Here is a 16083-nt window from a genome sequence, read left to right on the forward strand (position 1 = left end):
TTTCCAGTACTGTGCTGAATAGAAGTGGTGTGGTGGTCATCCTTGCCTTGGTCCTGATGATAGAGGAAAACTGCTGGTTTGCTAACACTGAGTATATTAGCTGTGGGCTTGTTAAGTATGGTCTTTACTTTGTTGAGGTACCTTCTTATCATACCCAGTTTGATGACAGTTTTTACCATGAAAGGGTATTTTGTCAAATGTTTTTTATGCATATATTGATATGATCACGTGACTTTTATCTCCATCATTCTATAAATGTGGAGTACCCCATTAACTGATTTATGTTAAACCATCCTTGTTCAGGGATAAATCCCATTTGCTCATGATGTGTGATCCTTTTAAGGTGCTATTGAATTGGTTTGCTAGTATTTTGTTGTATATTTGTGATTCTATGTTCTCCAAAGATATGGGCCATGGTTTTCTTATCTTGTAGGATCTTTGTCTGGCTTTAAAGTTGCAGGACACAGGAATACTTGGGTGGCTCAGTCAGATAAATATCAGACTCTTGATTTCTGCTCAGCTCATGATCTTGGAGTCCTGAGATAGATCCCCGTGTTGAACTTTGTGCTCAGCATGGAGTCTGCTTAAGATTCTCTCCCTCTAGAAGAGAAGTGCGTTGAGGGAAATCGGAGGGGGAGATGAACCATGAGAGACTACAGACTCTGAGAAACAAACTGAGGGTTTTGGAGGAGAGGAGAGTGGGGGGTTGGGAGGGCCTGGTGGTGGGTATTAAGGAGGGCATATATTGCATGGTGTACTGGGTGTGGTGCATAAACAATGAATCTTGAAACACTGAAAAAATAAAATTAAATTAAAAAGATTTTCTCCTTCTCCAGCTGTCTCTCCTCCCTTTGTTCTCTCCCTCTCTCTCTCAAAATAAATAAATAAATAAATATAAAGTTGCAGGGCACAAAATCAACATCAGTTGTATTTCCATATGCTAACAATGAGTCATCCAAAAAGGAAATTAAGACAATAATCCTGTTTACAATAGAATCAGACCAAGGAGATAAAAAACTTGTACACTGAAAACTATAAAAGAAATTAGTAATAAATGGAAAGAACTGGTATTCATGAACTGGAAGAATTAATATTATTAATATATCCATACTACTTAAAGTGTTCTACAGACACAGTACGATCCATATAAAAACCCCAATGGTATTTTTTAGAGAAATAGAAAAGACAATCTTAAAATTCCTATGAAACCACAAAGACCCCAAATAGCCAAAGCAATCTTGAGAGAAAAAAGCAAAGGTGGAGTTATCATACTTCTTGATTTCAAATTATAATCGACAGCAATTAAAACAGTATCTCAGTCATATAAAAACAGACAAATAGGCCAATGGAACAGAATAAAGAGCCCCCGAATAAACCACACATGTGCCATCAACTGATTTTCAATAAGAATGCCAAGAATGTACAATGGGAAAAAGATCATCTCTTCAACAAATGGTTTTGGGAAAACTGGATATATGCATGCAATGGGATGAAATTGGATACTTATCTGACACCATACATAAAAATCAACTCAAAATGAATTAAAGAGTTAAAAGTATAAAACTCATAGAATAAAATATAGGAGAAAAGCTTCATGACATTAGTCCGTGTAATGATGTCTTGAAAATGACACCCAAAGCACAAGCAAAAATGGCAAAAATAGAGAAGTGGGACCACCTCACACTAAAAAGCGCCTGCATAGCAAAAAACAAAACAAAACAAAACAAAACAAAACAAAAACAGTCAACAAAATGAGCGGGTGACCTATGAAATGGGAGGAAGTATTGGCAAACTATATATCTGATAGTGGTTAATATCCAAAATATAGTATGAGCTCCTTCAATTCAATAGCAAAAATGTAAATAAGCTGATTTTAAAAATGGGCAAATAATGTGAATAGACATTTCTCCAAAGAAGACATACAAATGGCCAACACATATATGAAAAGTTCTCAACATCACTAATCATCGGAAATGCAAATCAAATCTACAATAAGATATCACCTCATACTTGTTATGAAGGCTATTATTAAAAAATAAAAAACAATTGTTGGTAAGAATATGGAGAAATTGGCACCCTTGTATATTGTTGATGGGAATCTAAAATGGTGCAGCAACTATGGAAAAATAGTATGGAGGTTCCTCAAAAATTAAAATAGAATTACCATATGATCCACCAATGACACTAATAGATATATATTCAAAAGAATTGAAACCAAGATCTCAAAGTGATATATTCAGTCCCATGTTCATTGACACATTATTCACAATAGTCAGATATGGAAACAACCTAAATGCCTATCATGATTTAGATAAAGAAATTTGGTATATGCATACAATGGAATATTATTTCACCTTAAGATAAAAGGAAATTCTGCCACATGCAACGACATAGATAAATGTAGGGTATTATGTGAGGTGAAATAAGCCAGTCGTAGAAGGAGAAATGCTGTATGATTCCAATTACATGAGGTGTCTTAACAATAGAACTCACAGAAACAGAGAGTAGAATGGTGGTTTGCAGGGGATGGGGGCAGAGGGAAATAAGGAGTTGCTGCTCAATAGGTATCAAGTTTCAGTTATACATGATGAGTAAGCTCTAGAGATCAAGTATACAACATTATGTCTATAGTAAACATTATGTAGTCACTTAAAAACTTGTTAAGAGGGTAGATATCATGTTAAGTGTTCTTACTACAGTAAAAAAAAAACCAAAAAATTGATATGTTCAAGATAAAGTGGGAAAAGTGGGCAAGAAAGATGAAAAAATGTAGATATCATCTGATAATTGGAACCTATACATTTTTTTTCAATTTATTAAAACTAAAAAAATACAGTTTACCCATTTCTCACACCGTACTTCCCATCTCTGGCAACTAATAATCTGTTTTCTGTTTCTATGAGCTTTTTTTTTTTAATTTACTATTATTATTTTTTAGATTCCACATATAAAAGAGATCATACAATATTTGTCTTTCTCTGAATGACCTATTTCACTTAGCATAATGTCCTCAAGGTCCATCTATTTTGTCACAAATGGCAAGATATCATTCTTCTCTTAAGAGCTAAATACTATTCTGCTGTGTATATATAACACAATTTCTTTACCCATTCATCCATCAAGGAGCACTAAAGTTGCTTCCATATCTTGGTTATTGTAAATAATGCTGCTGTGAACAAATGGGTGTGCATATATGTTTTTGAGTTAGTGTTTTTTGTTTCCTTTGGATAAATACCCAGATTTGGACATTAAGAACTCAACAGCCAGATTTAACAGCAAATTAGAGTAGAAGATAGGATTAGTAAACTGGCAGGAAGAATATTTGAAAGTATGCAAATACACTGAAGCAGAGAGAAAAGGAAATAGAAATGTAGAAAATGTAGAGGAGAAAAGACAAAGTACAAATTTTTTACACATATTTAAATGGAGTCTGAGATGGAGAGGGAAAAGATTGGAGCAGGATCTTTATTTGAAAAAATTTCTGGTTGTGAATTTTCCAAAATTAATGCAAGATAGATGCCAGTAGATTCAAAAAGCTCTAAAACCTACACATAATAACTAGAAATAAGAACAAAACCAAAAGTTGGCACATCAAAAGAAAACTACTGAAAAGCACGGTGCCTGGGTGGCTCAGTGGGTTAAAGCCTCTGTCTTCAGCTCAGGTCATGATCTCAGTGTCCTGGGATTGAGTCCTGCATCAGGAATCTCTGCTCAGCAGGAAACCTGCTTCCCCCCTCTTTCTCTCTGCCTGCTTCTCTACCTACTTGTGATCTCTGTCTGTCAAATAAATAAATAAAATCTTAAAAAAACACACACAAACATGTACCCCTGGTGATAAAAACACATTATATGTTTATTAAAAAAATTTAAAAATTTAAAAAACAAATAAAAAAATTAAAAAAAATTACTACTGAAAAGCAAAGACAAATAGAAAGCCTTAAAATCCCAGAAGGTTATTTTGTGGATATTGATAAGTCGATTTTATGGTAAAATTTAAATGGAAATTCAAAGAAGGGGAAAATTGGCAAGGCAATTATGAAGAAAAATAAGGCAAGAGGATTTCTTCTATGAAAAAAAGCAGAATTTATATATAATCCTCAAAAATTAACCTATTTTGGTGTGAGGGGAAAATGTACCTCTATTACATTACAGGGAATATATAAAGAGGCTCACACATATATAATCACCTGATTTATAAGAATGATGGCAATGTGGTTCAATGAGTAAAAGGATGGTCTTTTCAATACATAAAGCTGGGAAAATTGGACATGTGTAAAAAACAAAAACAAAACAATACACTTGACCTTAAATTCACACCATACACAAAGGTCATTTCCAGATTTATTGTAGATTAGTTGTGAAAGGTAAAATAATAGTTTTTTGGGCTTTTTTTTTAAAGATTATTTATTTTAGAGTGAATGAGAGTTGCATAGGAGGAAAGCATAGAGGGAGAGGGAGGCAAGCAGACTCCCCACTGAACAGGGAGCCCAAATCAGAGCTCAATCCCACCACCCTGAGATCATGACCTGAGCCGAAATCAAGAGTTGCACACTTAACTGACTGAGCCACCCAGGCACCCAAAACAACAGTGTTTTTAAAAGTAAACATCGGAGAATTAAAAAGAGTTTGAGCATATGAGTGGGAGTGAGATCCAAGCTAAATTTCAATGCTGGCTCTTTCGGCTATAAGAATTTGACTTTGTTTAAAAATCCAATAATTAGGGGCACCTGGGTGGCTCAGTGGGTTGAAGCCTCTGCCTTCGGCTCAGGTCATGGTCCCAGGGTGTTGGGATCGAGCCCCGCATCGGGCTCTCTGCTCAGCGGGGAGCCTGCTTCCTCCTCTCTCTCTGCCTGCCTCTCTGCCTACTTCTGATCTCTGTCTTCCAAATAAATAAATAAAATCTTTCAAAAAAATATCCAATAATTATACAGACATTAATGATCTGTGTCTGAAACTCCTCATTTTTACAAACTAGTAAAAATAATTGTAAGTCTGTGAAAAAAATGCTGATCAGCATGAATAAGGTGTATAAAAGATACAGGTATTTCATTCAGATATATATTCTGTTCTTTTAATTTTGATTTTGCAGGAATTAGTTAAAATAATACTAGTTTGTACAAACACTCTTGTCTCACTTTCATCATAATGATTTAATCCAAAATGCATCTGAGAGCTACACTTTAATCACAAATCCCAGTTGAGTTCTCAAAATCGAAACCCGATGTTGTCCCCTTTGGAGGACTTCTATCCTCACCATATATTAGTCTTAAAGGAAGACTCAACATGGGTCCAAATTCAACCACAAGAACACATTGAAAACATCACAGCAAGTCACTAATAGATGGCCTTGAAGGAGGCCAAATTTGAAGTCAATTTAGAATTGTCAGAAAACATCATAGTCACAAATACAGAACTAAAAGTGAGCACTTGCATGATTATTAACACATTGGAGAATAAAGTGTTGTTGTTGTTGTTGTTGTGCTCTTGTGCTACATAGTTTAACACATGTGGCTGGCTTTGTACGCAGCCTCTCTTCTTGCTCCTGTCCCTAAACCTGAAGTTGGATGTGGCACTGTTTTTCTACTAAGCATAAAAAAGTAAAATAAAATCACAAAAAGTCATTAGTGAGCAACTGGAAATTCTAAGGCAAAACAGAACTTTTATTTTTAAACCTGCCACTGCAAGCAACTTAAAGTTTAATTAGAAATGTGTATCTTCTTCTAAGTCTATCTCTGGCCACAATTCCAACCTAGGATTTTCTCCTTACTCCATTTTCCTCTTTCTGCTGCCTTTTAAATGCCTGTTTCTCTGATATATCACATTTCCCCATCATGTTCAGTTCCACAGAATGCATAGATTATATCTTTGCTCATGCAGGTGTCAGTTCCTGCCAGTTAGCCAGCCCTTTCCAGCATTTCCTATATCCACTAACCCCATAAATAAAATCCTCTTTCTTATTTATACATTACAGACAAAAAACATCTGCATTTCCCTAAAAAAAAAAAAAAAATTTCAAGACCACCAGAATTTACTTGTGATACCTACGGCTCCAATGAGTACTAGCTGAAAGTCTGCTCCTAAGGAATAAAGGAGCCTTTTCAGTGTCCTCTTCTGAGTAGTGTTTCTGATCTAGTCTGATGACTCAGCTTTCAAGAGAGTCTCTTCTCTTAATTCTGGACTTGTCCCTCTCAGTAGAGTCAGGCAAAGTTATACTTGAGTCAGCAGAGGTCAGTAGATATATCTTAAGTTCAAGGACTAGGCAATTAGTGCTACAGGAGGGGAAGTACAGAGGGGAACTCAGAAGTTCAGCCCTCAACTACTAACCACATTTCATCCTAAGAGTCAGAGCCCACCTGCCAGAAACTGTGGGCCTTTTCTCCGCTTTAGCTTCTAATAGTGGTATCTCTGCCTTACTTTCAAACTACTCTCATTTTAGGAGCTTAACTTCTCTATGACAAGCATATAATTTGTACCCTTAACCTAAAATGAGTGGCTAAGTGTTTCTACTTCCTAGCGTCTTGGAAAGTTCTTTGTTTTTATTTCCAAATATGTTTCTTCATGTCTCTGTTGGTCATATCAGCTCTATGTAGGACAACCATCAGACCAGAATTAAATTAGTGGGCAATTTCAGTGCCCAGGGCAAGTTCTGCAGGCCATTTTTTTCCTGTTCGCTAGCACATATGACCTTAGGCAGCTGATCCACATGTTAGTAATCTGCAAATGGCCCACTTTGAACTGACAACTGAAGTTTCAAGTCAACGATTCCATTTTTATCTACCAAGGACAAGCATTATTACCTCTAATCTTCTTCCTCCTGGATCAGCTTTACTTAAGAGACAGATAGGAGGGAGGAAAATTTGGGGTTTTAATGAATTCAAGCTCTTTCCAGGAGTGCTTATTTATAAATAGCTCTTCAAGTGACTATCTCTGAGTAATTCTAACATTTTCTCCACATCATCTTATCACAAATCTTACTACAAAGTCTCTGGAGTTTTAAAATATATGTAGAAGTCTCTTATTACCTGTCTTTTTGACTTATGATCAAAATCTTGTCCTCTTAATCCTGGCTACTTTCCACTTTATAATATATTGCCCCCAAAATAGAGACATGTCCACCTTATGTAATTCTTAGCACTGGTCTTGAAAATGATTTTGTAATCTTTTTCATTTTTCTACTTTATACCTCCTACTCCTGAACATTTCACTGGCATATTATAACCACAAATCAAAATATTTTTCTTATGTCACTGGCATTATATTCCCCATACATTTCTCTATTTTTTTTTTTGGTTGCTTTTGACCTCAACAAATCATTCTAATACTCAATTAACAACCAACTCACCCAATAGAGTACTTTCTCCAAGAAATTCTACCTCTCCAGGCAACATCAGCCATGGACATCTTATTATAATCCTGGAAAGGTTTTGCTATCTTAAGAACTTGGTTAACTTTTGTAGCTCAAGAACACATCCATTACTAGCCAAAGACTTTAGAATATCATTTCTTGATTCTCTCACTCAATACATGAAATGGTACATGAATTTGGTATTTTATTTTAATCTTCAGTATTAAACTTTGCAAATGCTCATCTCATAATGTTCCTCTTCTATGAAGTCATATGCCAACTATTATCATGGTTTGTGTCATTTGGCAACCACAGTAATGAAACACTCTTGTATCACTTTCATCTTGATGATTTAATACAAAATACAGCTGAGAACTGCACCTTAATCACAAATCCCAGTTAACTTCTCAAAATAAAACCCAGATGTTATCCTCTTTGGGGGACTTTACCACACATTAGTCTTGAAGGAAGACTCAACATGTGTCCAAATTCACCCATAAGAAAACACTGAAAGCATCAGAGTGAGTCATGTAGATTTCACTAATGATTTTGTGGGGAGACAGAGGTCAAGGCTTGCACTGAGCACCACACTATAAACAAGTTAGTCTTTAAAAGTTCCCTTTAGGGATTTCTGGTCCTCAAAGACCCTATTTGGTTAAAGAGCCAATCTGTTTCCTTTCCCTTTGACTTCTCTACCTTTTTTTCATATGACACAGCATAGTTTGCCACCTTTCACAAACATCCTCTCCAGACATGTGGACTTGGGTTGTGCCTTCCATCAAGTTATCTGGCTTTCTCCAGACCTCTCTGAAATGTTATTGATATAAACTTTCTGCATACTTTTCATTATATCATAAAGTTGTTCAAGGGTTTCTTCACATTTCTTGTGTAAGTTATCAAATATTCTAACTTGAACTAACTATTCTAATGTGATCTAATTTTTAATGGTCCTCTATGCATTCTATAGGATATTATAAATATAAGTTTTATAAAGATTGGCATAACATGTGCTTATTACAACTACAAGTAATACTTTAGTCACATAAAATGGACATACCAAAACAAAAAAATGTACAGCTTTTGAAATATCTATTTAAATGTACTGCTCTTAAAAATGTGAAATTATAAAAAATATTTTATTGTGCTAAAAACACTTAACATGAGATTTAGCCTCTTAAAAGATTTTAATTAACAATATAGTATTGCTATCTGTAGGCAAAATGTTGTACAATAGCTCTCAAGAATTTTATTGATTATATTATTGCTTTTATTGACTATATTATTGCTTTTATTGATTAATTTATACATTGATTAGCAACTATCCATTTCCCTCTCATTCTAGTCTTTGCTTCCATGATAGTTATCTCATATAAGTGGAATCATAGAATATTTGTCCTTCTGTGACTGATTTATTTCATTAAGCATAAGATCCTCAAGGTTCATCCATGTTGTCACATATTATAGGTGTGTAAAAGAATGAAACTAGACCCTTATCTTACATCATACAAAAAAATCAACTCAAAATTAATTACAAACTTAAATGTAAGATCTGAAAACATAGGTGAAACTCTTTTTTTTTTTAAAGAGTTTATTTATTTTTAGAGAAAGAGATAGAGAAAGAGTGGGGGTGGGGGCAGAAGAGGGAGAGAGAGTCTTAAGCAGATTCAGAGCTGAGCACATAGCCCCACCCAAGGCTGGATCTCATGACCCTGAGATCATGACAAGAACCAAAATCAAGAATGGGAGGCTCAACTGACTCTGCCACCCAGGCACCCCTTAAGTGATTCCCTTTTATGTAAGGATGATTATATGGTACAGTTTGTTGAAACAGGCTATGAGAATTTTTGTGGTCTAGTATAAATCCCCACGTTGCCAAAAATATTACCATAACCCCACATTAAAACACATAAGTAGGTAGAAATATTCTACTCCAGTATTTTCTAGGGAGTGGATAATATTCCGGTTATTTTAGTAGCAAAGGTACTAAACATTAAAATATAATAGATGCTTCCATTTAATTACCATGAATAGTGATATTTATTATAACTTGGACATTTTACTTACATCTGTCAGATGGCCAAAAGTTGGTTTAGCTGTATAGAGCATAAGTTGCTTGGTCACTGGGTCTAATTCTAGGAAAAAAAGCAGAGAAATTATTTATAATACCATCAAAAGTAATAAAAATAACTAAAAAGTGGAAAAGTTGTTCATCTTTATCATTATTTTGATATGAAAGACCAAATTGAATTTCCTCTAATGATAAAATTTACTCATTTGAACTTTTTCCTAAATTCACATTCACAGACACCTTGATTATCACAGAGAATTTTAGCATAAGTTAATCTAATTTGTACAATGTCTAACTTCATAATCAGAAATATGAAATGGTTTGGTACTTAATATGTGACAGATATTGTTGGTTGCCTACCCAAAGCCATTACATTATCCCTTGCCAAAATCACTTTCTATGAGAGGCTAAAAATAAGATTTGCTTTTTCATTCAGGATCTCGTGCTCCGAAGGCATAGCCATGTGACCAAACTTAATTATAATTTATTATCTAAACAGGAGCACATTTGAGAATAAAGAGGAATTATTCAAAATTCTTCTTGGACAATAGAGAACACCAGAAATTTAAATCCAGTAGGATTTAACAGGAAGTGTCTTGGGGGACTTTTGGGGAAATCTAAATTCCAGAATTTAAAAACAATCTGGGGGTGGGCAGCTGCCCTTTATGTTTTGGGCAAAGTTGTGTTGGATCACAGAGCCTGCAGCAACATTTTGGATGCATGAAAGGACAAGACTAAGGACAACAGCCAACATATTGAAGACAGCTGAGTGAAAAGACAGAAAGATCTATGCTGACATCATTAGATAGTTTGCTTCTTCTTACATAATAAATAACTTTATCCTTTAAATTAGGTATGTTTTTAAATTTGTGTCAAAAGCAACCTAAGTAATATATTCATAAATATTAATATGTACTAAAATTTGGGATCATGATATTTTATGCATAACCCATTCAATTATTGGACAAACTTTTTGATAATTTTTCCTCCTTGGCCTTATGTAATCTTCATAGTCTCTTTTTTCCTCAATATTGAAATATACAATGAATCCACTAATATTTTAATGTAAAGATGTCAGTTTCAAAACATTCTATGTAATATTAGCAAATATATTAAGTAATTTTATAGTGAACTTAGAAATAAATACTAATAAAAATCATGATGTAACTTAATATCTTGAAAAATAAAACCTGCCCTAAATAACAAAATTTTAGAAGCACTGGAGTAATTGATGACTCAAACTCATTGGATTTGTAATATTAGAACATAAGTTAGCTAAAGTAAAAAAAACTATATGCTTAAAAAGGGCATATAAAATAAAGAGTAGATTCTTAAAATAAGGCATAATGAAATTTAAATGTGAGATCAAAAATATTAGGAGTCTAGGGTGCTAGGTTTGTACATTGGAAACTATTCAGTCCCTCTCACACTCCCACATACTTCCCTTTAAATTATCTGTTCACTTTCTCCACTGCCGCATTTTATACAACACCTAATGTGGGAGACCCCCCAAATCAAATTGATATAATCCTATAATTCAAGAAACTACCAGTTGGCTTCAGTATTTATGCCAGAGTTTATTTATTGAGAAAAGATAATTGGCTTGTCCCAACCTATAAATTTATTTACATTAATTAAGGATATATCCCTGGTTCAATTAGGAGAGACTAATTAAGGAGCTTTTTTTCTGGGTCTGTGAGTGGGACACAGAAATGAAATTGCCTGATACAAAAAAGAAGTCAAGGAAACTAAAATTTGATTGCTCATGTTAAATGCTAGGCACCACCAAGACAAACTTCATGTTATCTTTTTGCAATTCTCACATAATATCTACAAGATAGGTATTCTTGCAACAATTTCACAAATGAGAAATTGAGGCCTCAGGAAAGTTAAGCAAGTGACATTATTGTATTATATATATGGCCAAGATTTTCGCTAAGTTTTGTTTATCTCATTAAAAGGTAAAAAAATGGATAAGGACCTCATTGTAAGCCATTAATTACTAATGGAAGGTACATCACAGAATTGTATGGATTTTCTTCATTTTTATGGGTATGAAAGTATAGGAACATCATTTGTATAACAGATGTGTGCATTAATATTCATGTTTTATTTATTTTTATTTTTATTTTTTTATTTTATTTATTCATTTGAGTGAGAGAGAAAGAGAGAGAGAGAACACAAACAGTGGGAAAGGCAGAAGCAGACTCCTGGCTCTGCTGGGAGCCTGACATGGGGCTCAATCCCAGGACCTGGAGATCATGACCTGAGCTAAAGGCAGATGCTTAACCATTGTAGCCACCCAGACACCCCAATATTCATGTTTTTTTAAACACACCGACTTTACATTACCCACATTATGAAACTGCATTTAATAATTTAGAATATCAGGGGCACGTGGGTGGCTTAGTCATTAAGCTTCTGCCTTTGGCTCAGGTCATGATCCCACTGGGATCAGCCCCGCATCAGGCTGCCTACTCAGCGAGGTGCCTGCTTCTCCCTCTCCCATTCCCCCTGCTTGTGTTCCCTCTCTCTCTGTGTCAAATAAATAAATATAATCTTTAAAAAATAATAAAAAATAATTTAGAATATCAAACAATTTAATCAGAGAAGAGAATATGTAGCTTAATTTAGAAACTAGAAAGCAGTTTTTGGTGTGCCTATATAGTATTATCGTAACTTTTAAAATGTATTTGAATAACAAATAAAAGTAGTCTGGGAGGTGAGTGGTCATTCAATAAGCAGATTTAATGTGTGATAATGTTGTCTCTCTGCAGCTCAGGTGACTGCTACAGACAAGAATAAAAGCAAAAAGATGTCATCTCTGAATTCTACTCGACTCTGACACACAAAATTTTCACTCCTTTTCTAACAATGTTTTAACAAGCAAAGAAGCACACTTTTTCAAAAGTGCATGCAAAAGAAACACCATGTGACTCCATTTTAGTAATTATGATAGCCATAAAAGAATTATTGTTTCCTTTTCTTTGTAGCTTCAGAGAGATCTCAGGAGGGACAGCTGAAAAAGTAATGTCAGATTGATCTACAGGATATGATTCAAAGGGCCCTGCTGTTAGCAAGTTTTCCTAAAGAAGAATGCCTTCAAGAGTTGACATATTTTTATTATAGTGCTTACATGAAGCTCTGAAACTGTAGTAATCATTATAGAAACGGTACTGTGTCTGAGTTCCTTGAACAAAAAAATTGAAAAACTAAGGGTTTCTGAAAAAAATGATTATATGATGTTTTTCATTTATTCTGAAATATAGTAAAATATATTGATACATTTTTGAATTTACACTAACCTTATATTTTTGGTACAAACCAAACTTGGTTGTGATAAATAGTTTTTCTATATATTTCTGGATTCAGTATCCTAACATATTAGTACAATTTTTCATATATGTTTATTTATTAAATTGGCCAATGATTTTTTTCTTATAATGTTTCTGAGATGTTTTAGTATAAAGACTAATTTAAAAAGTTTAAGACTGTTTTTCTTCCTATTTAGAAGGGTTTGTGAGAATTGACATATGTCTTCCTTAAATATTTAGTAGAATTCACAGATTACCAAACAAAATGGGTCTTTATAGGAAGTTTTTAAATTACATATTCAGTTTTTTTAACAGGCACAAAATTATTTTCATTTTCTATTTCTTTTTGTGAATATTTTTTTCTTAAGCTCTATACCCTATATGAGGCTTGAGCTCATGACCCTCAGGTCAAGAGTTGTATGCTCTACTGCATAAGCCAGCCAGGCTCCCCTTTTTGTGAAGATTTTCTAAGGTTTTGCTTTTCTAGACAGTTGTCCATTTTATCTAAATATTCAAATTTATTTGCTATAGTGGCTCATAATATTCTCTCATGGCTTTAAATGTCTGTACCTGTAGTGTTCTAACCTTTTTCATATCTAATAAAACATATGTTTTTTCTCTCTTTCTCTAGATAGATAGATAGATATATACTAATAAGGAGATTGAACAGTTGTCAAAAATCTTCCAATGAAGAAAAGCTCAGGGTCAGATGGCTACACTGGTGATTTTTAACCAAACACTTAAAGAAGTAACACCAATACTTCTCTAACTCTTTCAGAAAATTAAAGAGAAAAGAACACTTCCAAACTCATTATCCTGATACCAAGGACAAATAAAGACCCTACTAGAAAAGAGAACCTCAGGAAATATCCCTGATGAATTCAGATGCAAATATTTCTTTTTTTTTTTTTAAGAATGTATTTATTTATTCATTTGTTTATTTATTTATTTATTTATTTGACAGAAAGAGAGAGAGAGACAGTGAGAGAAGGAACACAAGCAGGGGGAGTGGAAGAGGGAGAAGCAGGCTTCCGGCTGAGCAGAAAGCCTACTGTGGGGCTCAATCTCAGGGCCCTGGGATCATGACCCGAGCAGAAGGCAGATGCTTAACGACTGAGCCACCCAGGTGCCCCAGATACAGATATTTTTGATAAAATACTCGTAAGCTGAACTCAATAGCACATTAAAAGTACCATTCACCATGATAAAGTAGAATTTATCCCTGGGATGCAAAGGTGTTTCAACATACACAAATCATTGCAATACCTCATATTAATAGAACAAAAGAAAAGAACCATATAATCCTCTCAATAGATGCAGAAAAAGCATTTTGCAAAATTCAACCTATATTCATGATAAAGAGAACACTTAACAAATTAGGCTTAGAAGGAATGCATCTCAACATAATAAAGATCATATATAAAAAGCCCACAATTAATTTCATACTCAATGATTAAATGTTTAAAGCTTTTCTTCTAAGATCAGAAACAAGAGTGCCTACTCTCTCCATTTTGATTCAACACAGTATCAGAAGTTTTAGCTAGAGCAATCAGGCAAGAAATATAAATAAAAAGCACTAGAATTGGACAGGAAGAGTAAAATCATCACTATTTGCAGATGAAATGATTTTATTTTATTATTTTTTAGTTTCTTTTTTAAAGTTAGTTAACATACTGAACATGATTTTATATATAGAAAACTCTAAAAACTCAACCAAAAAACTGTTAGAACTAATCAACAAATTCAGAAAGTTGCAGGATACAAAATTAACATACAAAAAGTTAGTAGTTTTCCTATACACTATAAACAAATTTTCTGAAAAAGAAATAAAGAAATTGATCCTATTACAATAGCATCAAAAACAATGAAATACTTAATAAATTTTACCAATGAGGTGAAAGATCTTTACTCTGAAAACTATAAGACATTAATGAAAGAAATTGAAAGAAGACATAAATAAATGAAAAGGTATCCTATATTTATAGATTGGAAGAATTAATATTGTTAAAATGTCAATAATACAAAAAGCCATCTATAGATTCAATACAGTCCCTATCAGGATATCAAATGGTATTCTTTAAGAAAATAGAAAAAATATTTCAAAAATTTACATGAAATTACACAGAACCCAAATAACAAAAGAAATCCTAAGAAAGAAGAATAAAGCAGGAAGCATCAGACTTTCTGTTTTCAAGCTATCTTACAAAACTGTAGTAATTAAAACAGCATGGTACTGGTATAAAAACAGACAAATAGACCACTAGAACAGAAATGAGAATTCAGAAATAAACCCAGGCATATATGGTCAAGTGATATTTGACAAGGGAGTCAAACATACTCAGTGGAGAAAAGACAGTCTCTTCAATAAATGGTGCTGGGGAAATTGGATATTCATATGTAAAAGAATGAAACTTAAGCCCTATCTTACACAAAAATTAACTCACAAAAATTAACTCAAAATGGATTAAAGACTTAAGTGTAAGATCTGAAGCCATGAAACTCCTAGAAAACATATAGGAAAAAGTTTTCTTGACATGGGTCTTGGTAATAATTTTTTAGATATTATGCCTAAAACACAAGCAACTGAATAAAAAATAAAGTGAGACTACATCAGGCTAAAAGGCTTCTGCACAACAAAGTAACCATCAACAAAGTGAAAAGACAACCTACAAAATGGAAAATAATATTTCCAAACCATATATCTGAGAAGAGGTTAATATCCAAAATATATAAAGAACTCATACAATTCAATAGCTAAATACCAAATAATTCAATTTTTTAAATGGGCAAAAGATATTTTGCCAAAGAAGATATATAGTTTGCTTTCGTATCAACATGGACGGGACTGGAAGAGGTTATGCTGAGTGAAATAAGTCAAGCAGAGAGAGTCAATTATCATATGGTTTCACTTATTTGTGGAGCATAAGAAATAACACCAACATGGGGAGATAGAGAGGAGAAGGGAGTTGAGGGAAATTGGAGGGGGAGATGAACCATGAGAGACTATGGACTCTGAAAAACAATCTGAGGGGGGTGCCTGGGTGGCTCAGTGGGTTAAAGCCTCTGCCTTTGGCTCAGGTCATGATCCCAGGGTCCTGGGATCAAGCCCCGAGTCTGGCTCTCTGCTGCTCAGTGGGGAGCCTGCTTCCTCCTCTCTCTCTGCCTGCTTCTCTGCCTACTTGTGATCTCTGTCTGTCAAATAAATAAATAAAATCTTTAGAAAAAAACAATCTGAGGGTTTTGAAGGGGCGAGGGGTGGGAGGCTGGGTGAGCCTGATGGTGGGTATTATGGAGGGCACATATTGCAGAAGCACTGGGTGTGGTGCATAAACAATGAATTCTGTTACACTGAAAAG

General features: G+C 34.1%; 1 protein-coding gene across 1 annotated transcript in view; it reads right to left on the bottom strand.

The window, feature by feature from the left end:
* The window catches only part of LOC111146500 (cyclic nucleotide binding domain containing 1), a 461604-nt gene that overhangs the window by 32326 nt on the left and 413195 nt on the right, over positions 1–16083 (bottom strand). Inside the window, exon 11 of the mRNA XM_022502041.1 lies at positions 9410–9477. Within this exon, the coding sequence (XP_022357749.1) occupies positions 9410–9477 (68 nt within the window). The remainder of the gene's footprint in view (positions 1–9409; positions 9478–16083) is intronic.

This window comes from Enhydra lutris, unplaced genomic scaffold, assembly GCF_002288905.1.
Source record: "Enhydra lutris kenyoni isolate GAN:26980312 unplaced genomic scaffold, ASM228890v2 scaffoldscaffold14, whole genome shotgun sequence".
In the NCBI taxonomy this organism is placed as follows: Eukaryota; Metazoa; Chordata; class Mammalia; order Carnivora; family Mustelidae; genus Enhydra; species Enhydra lutris.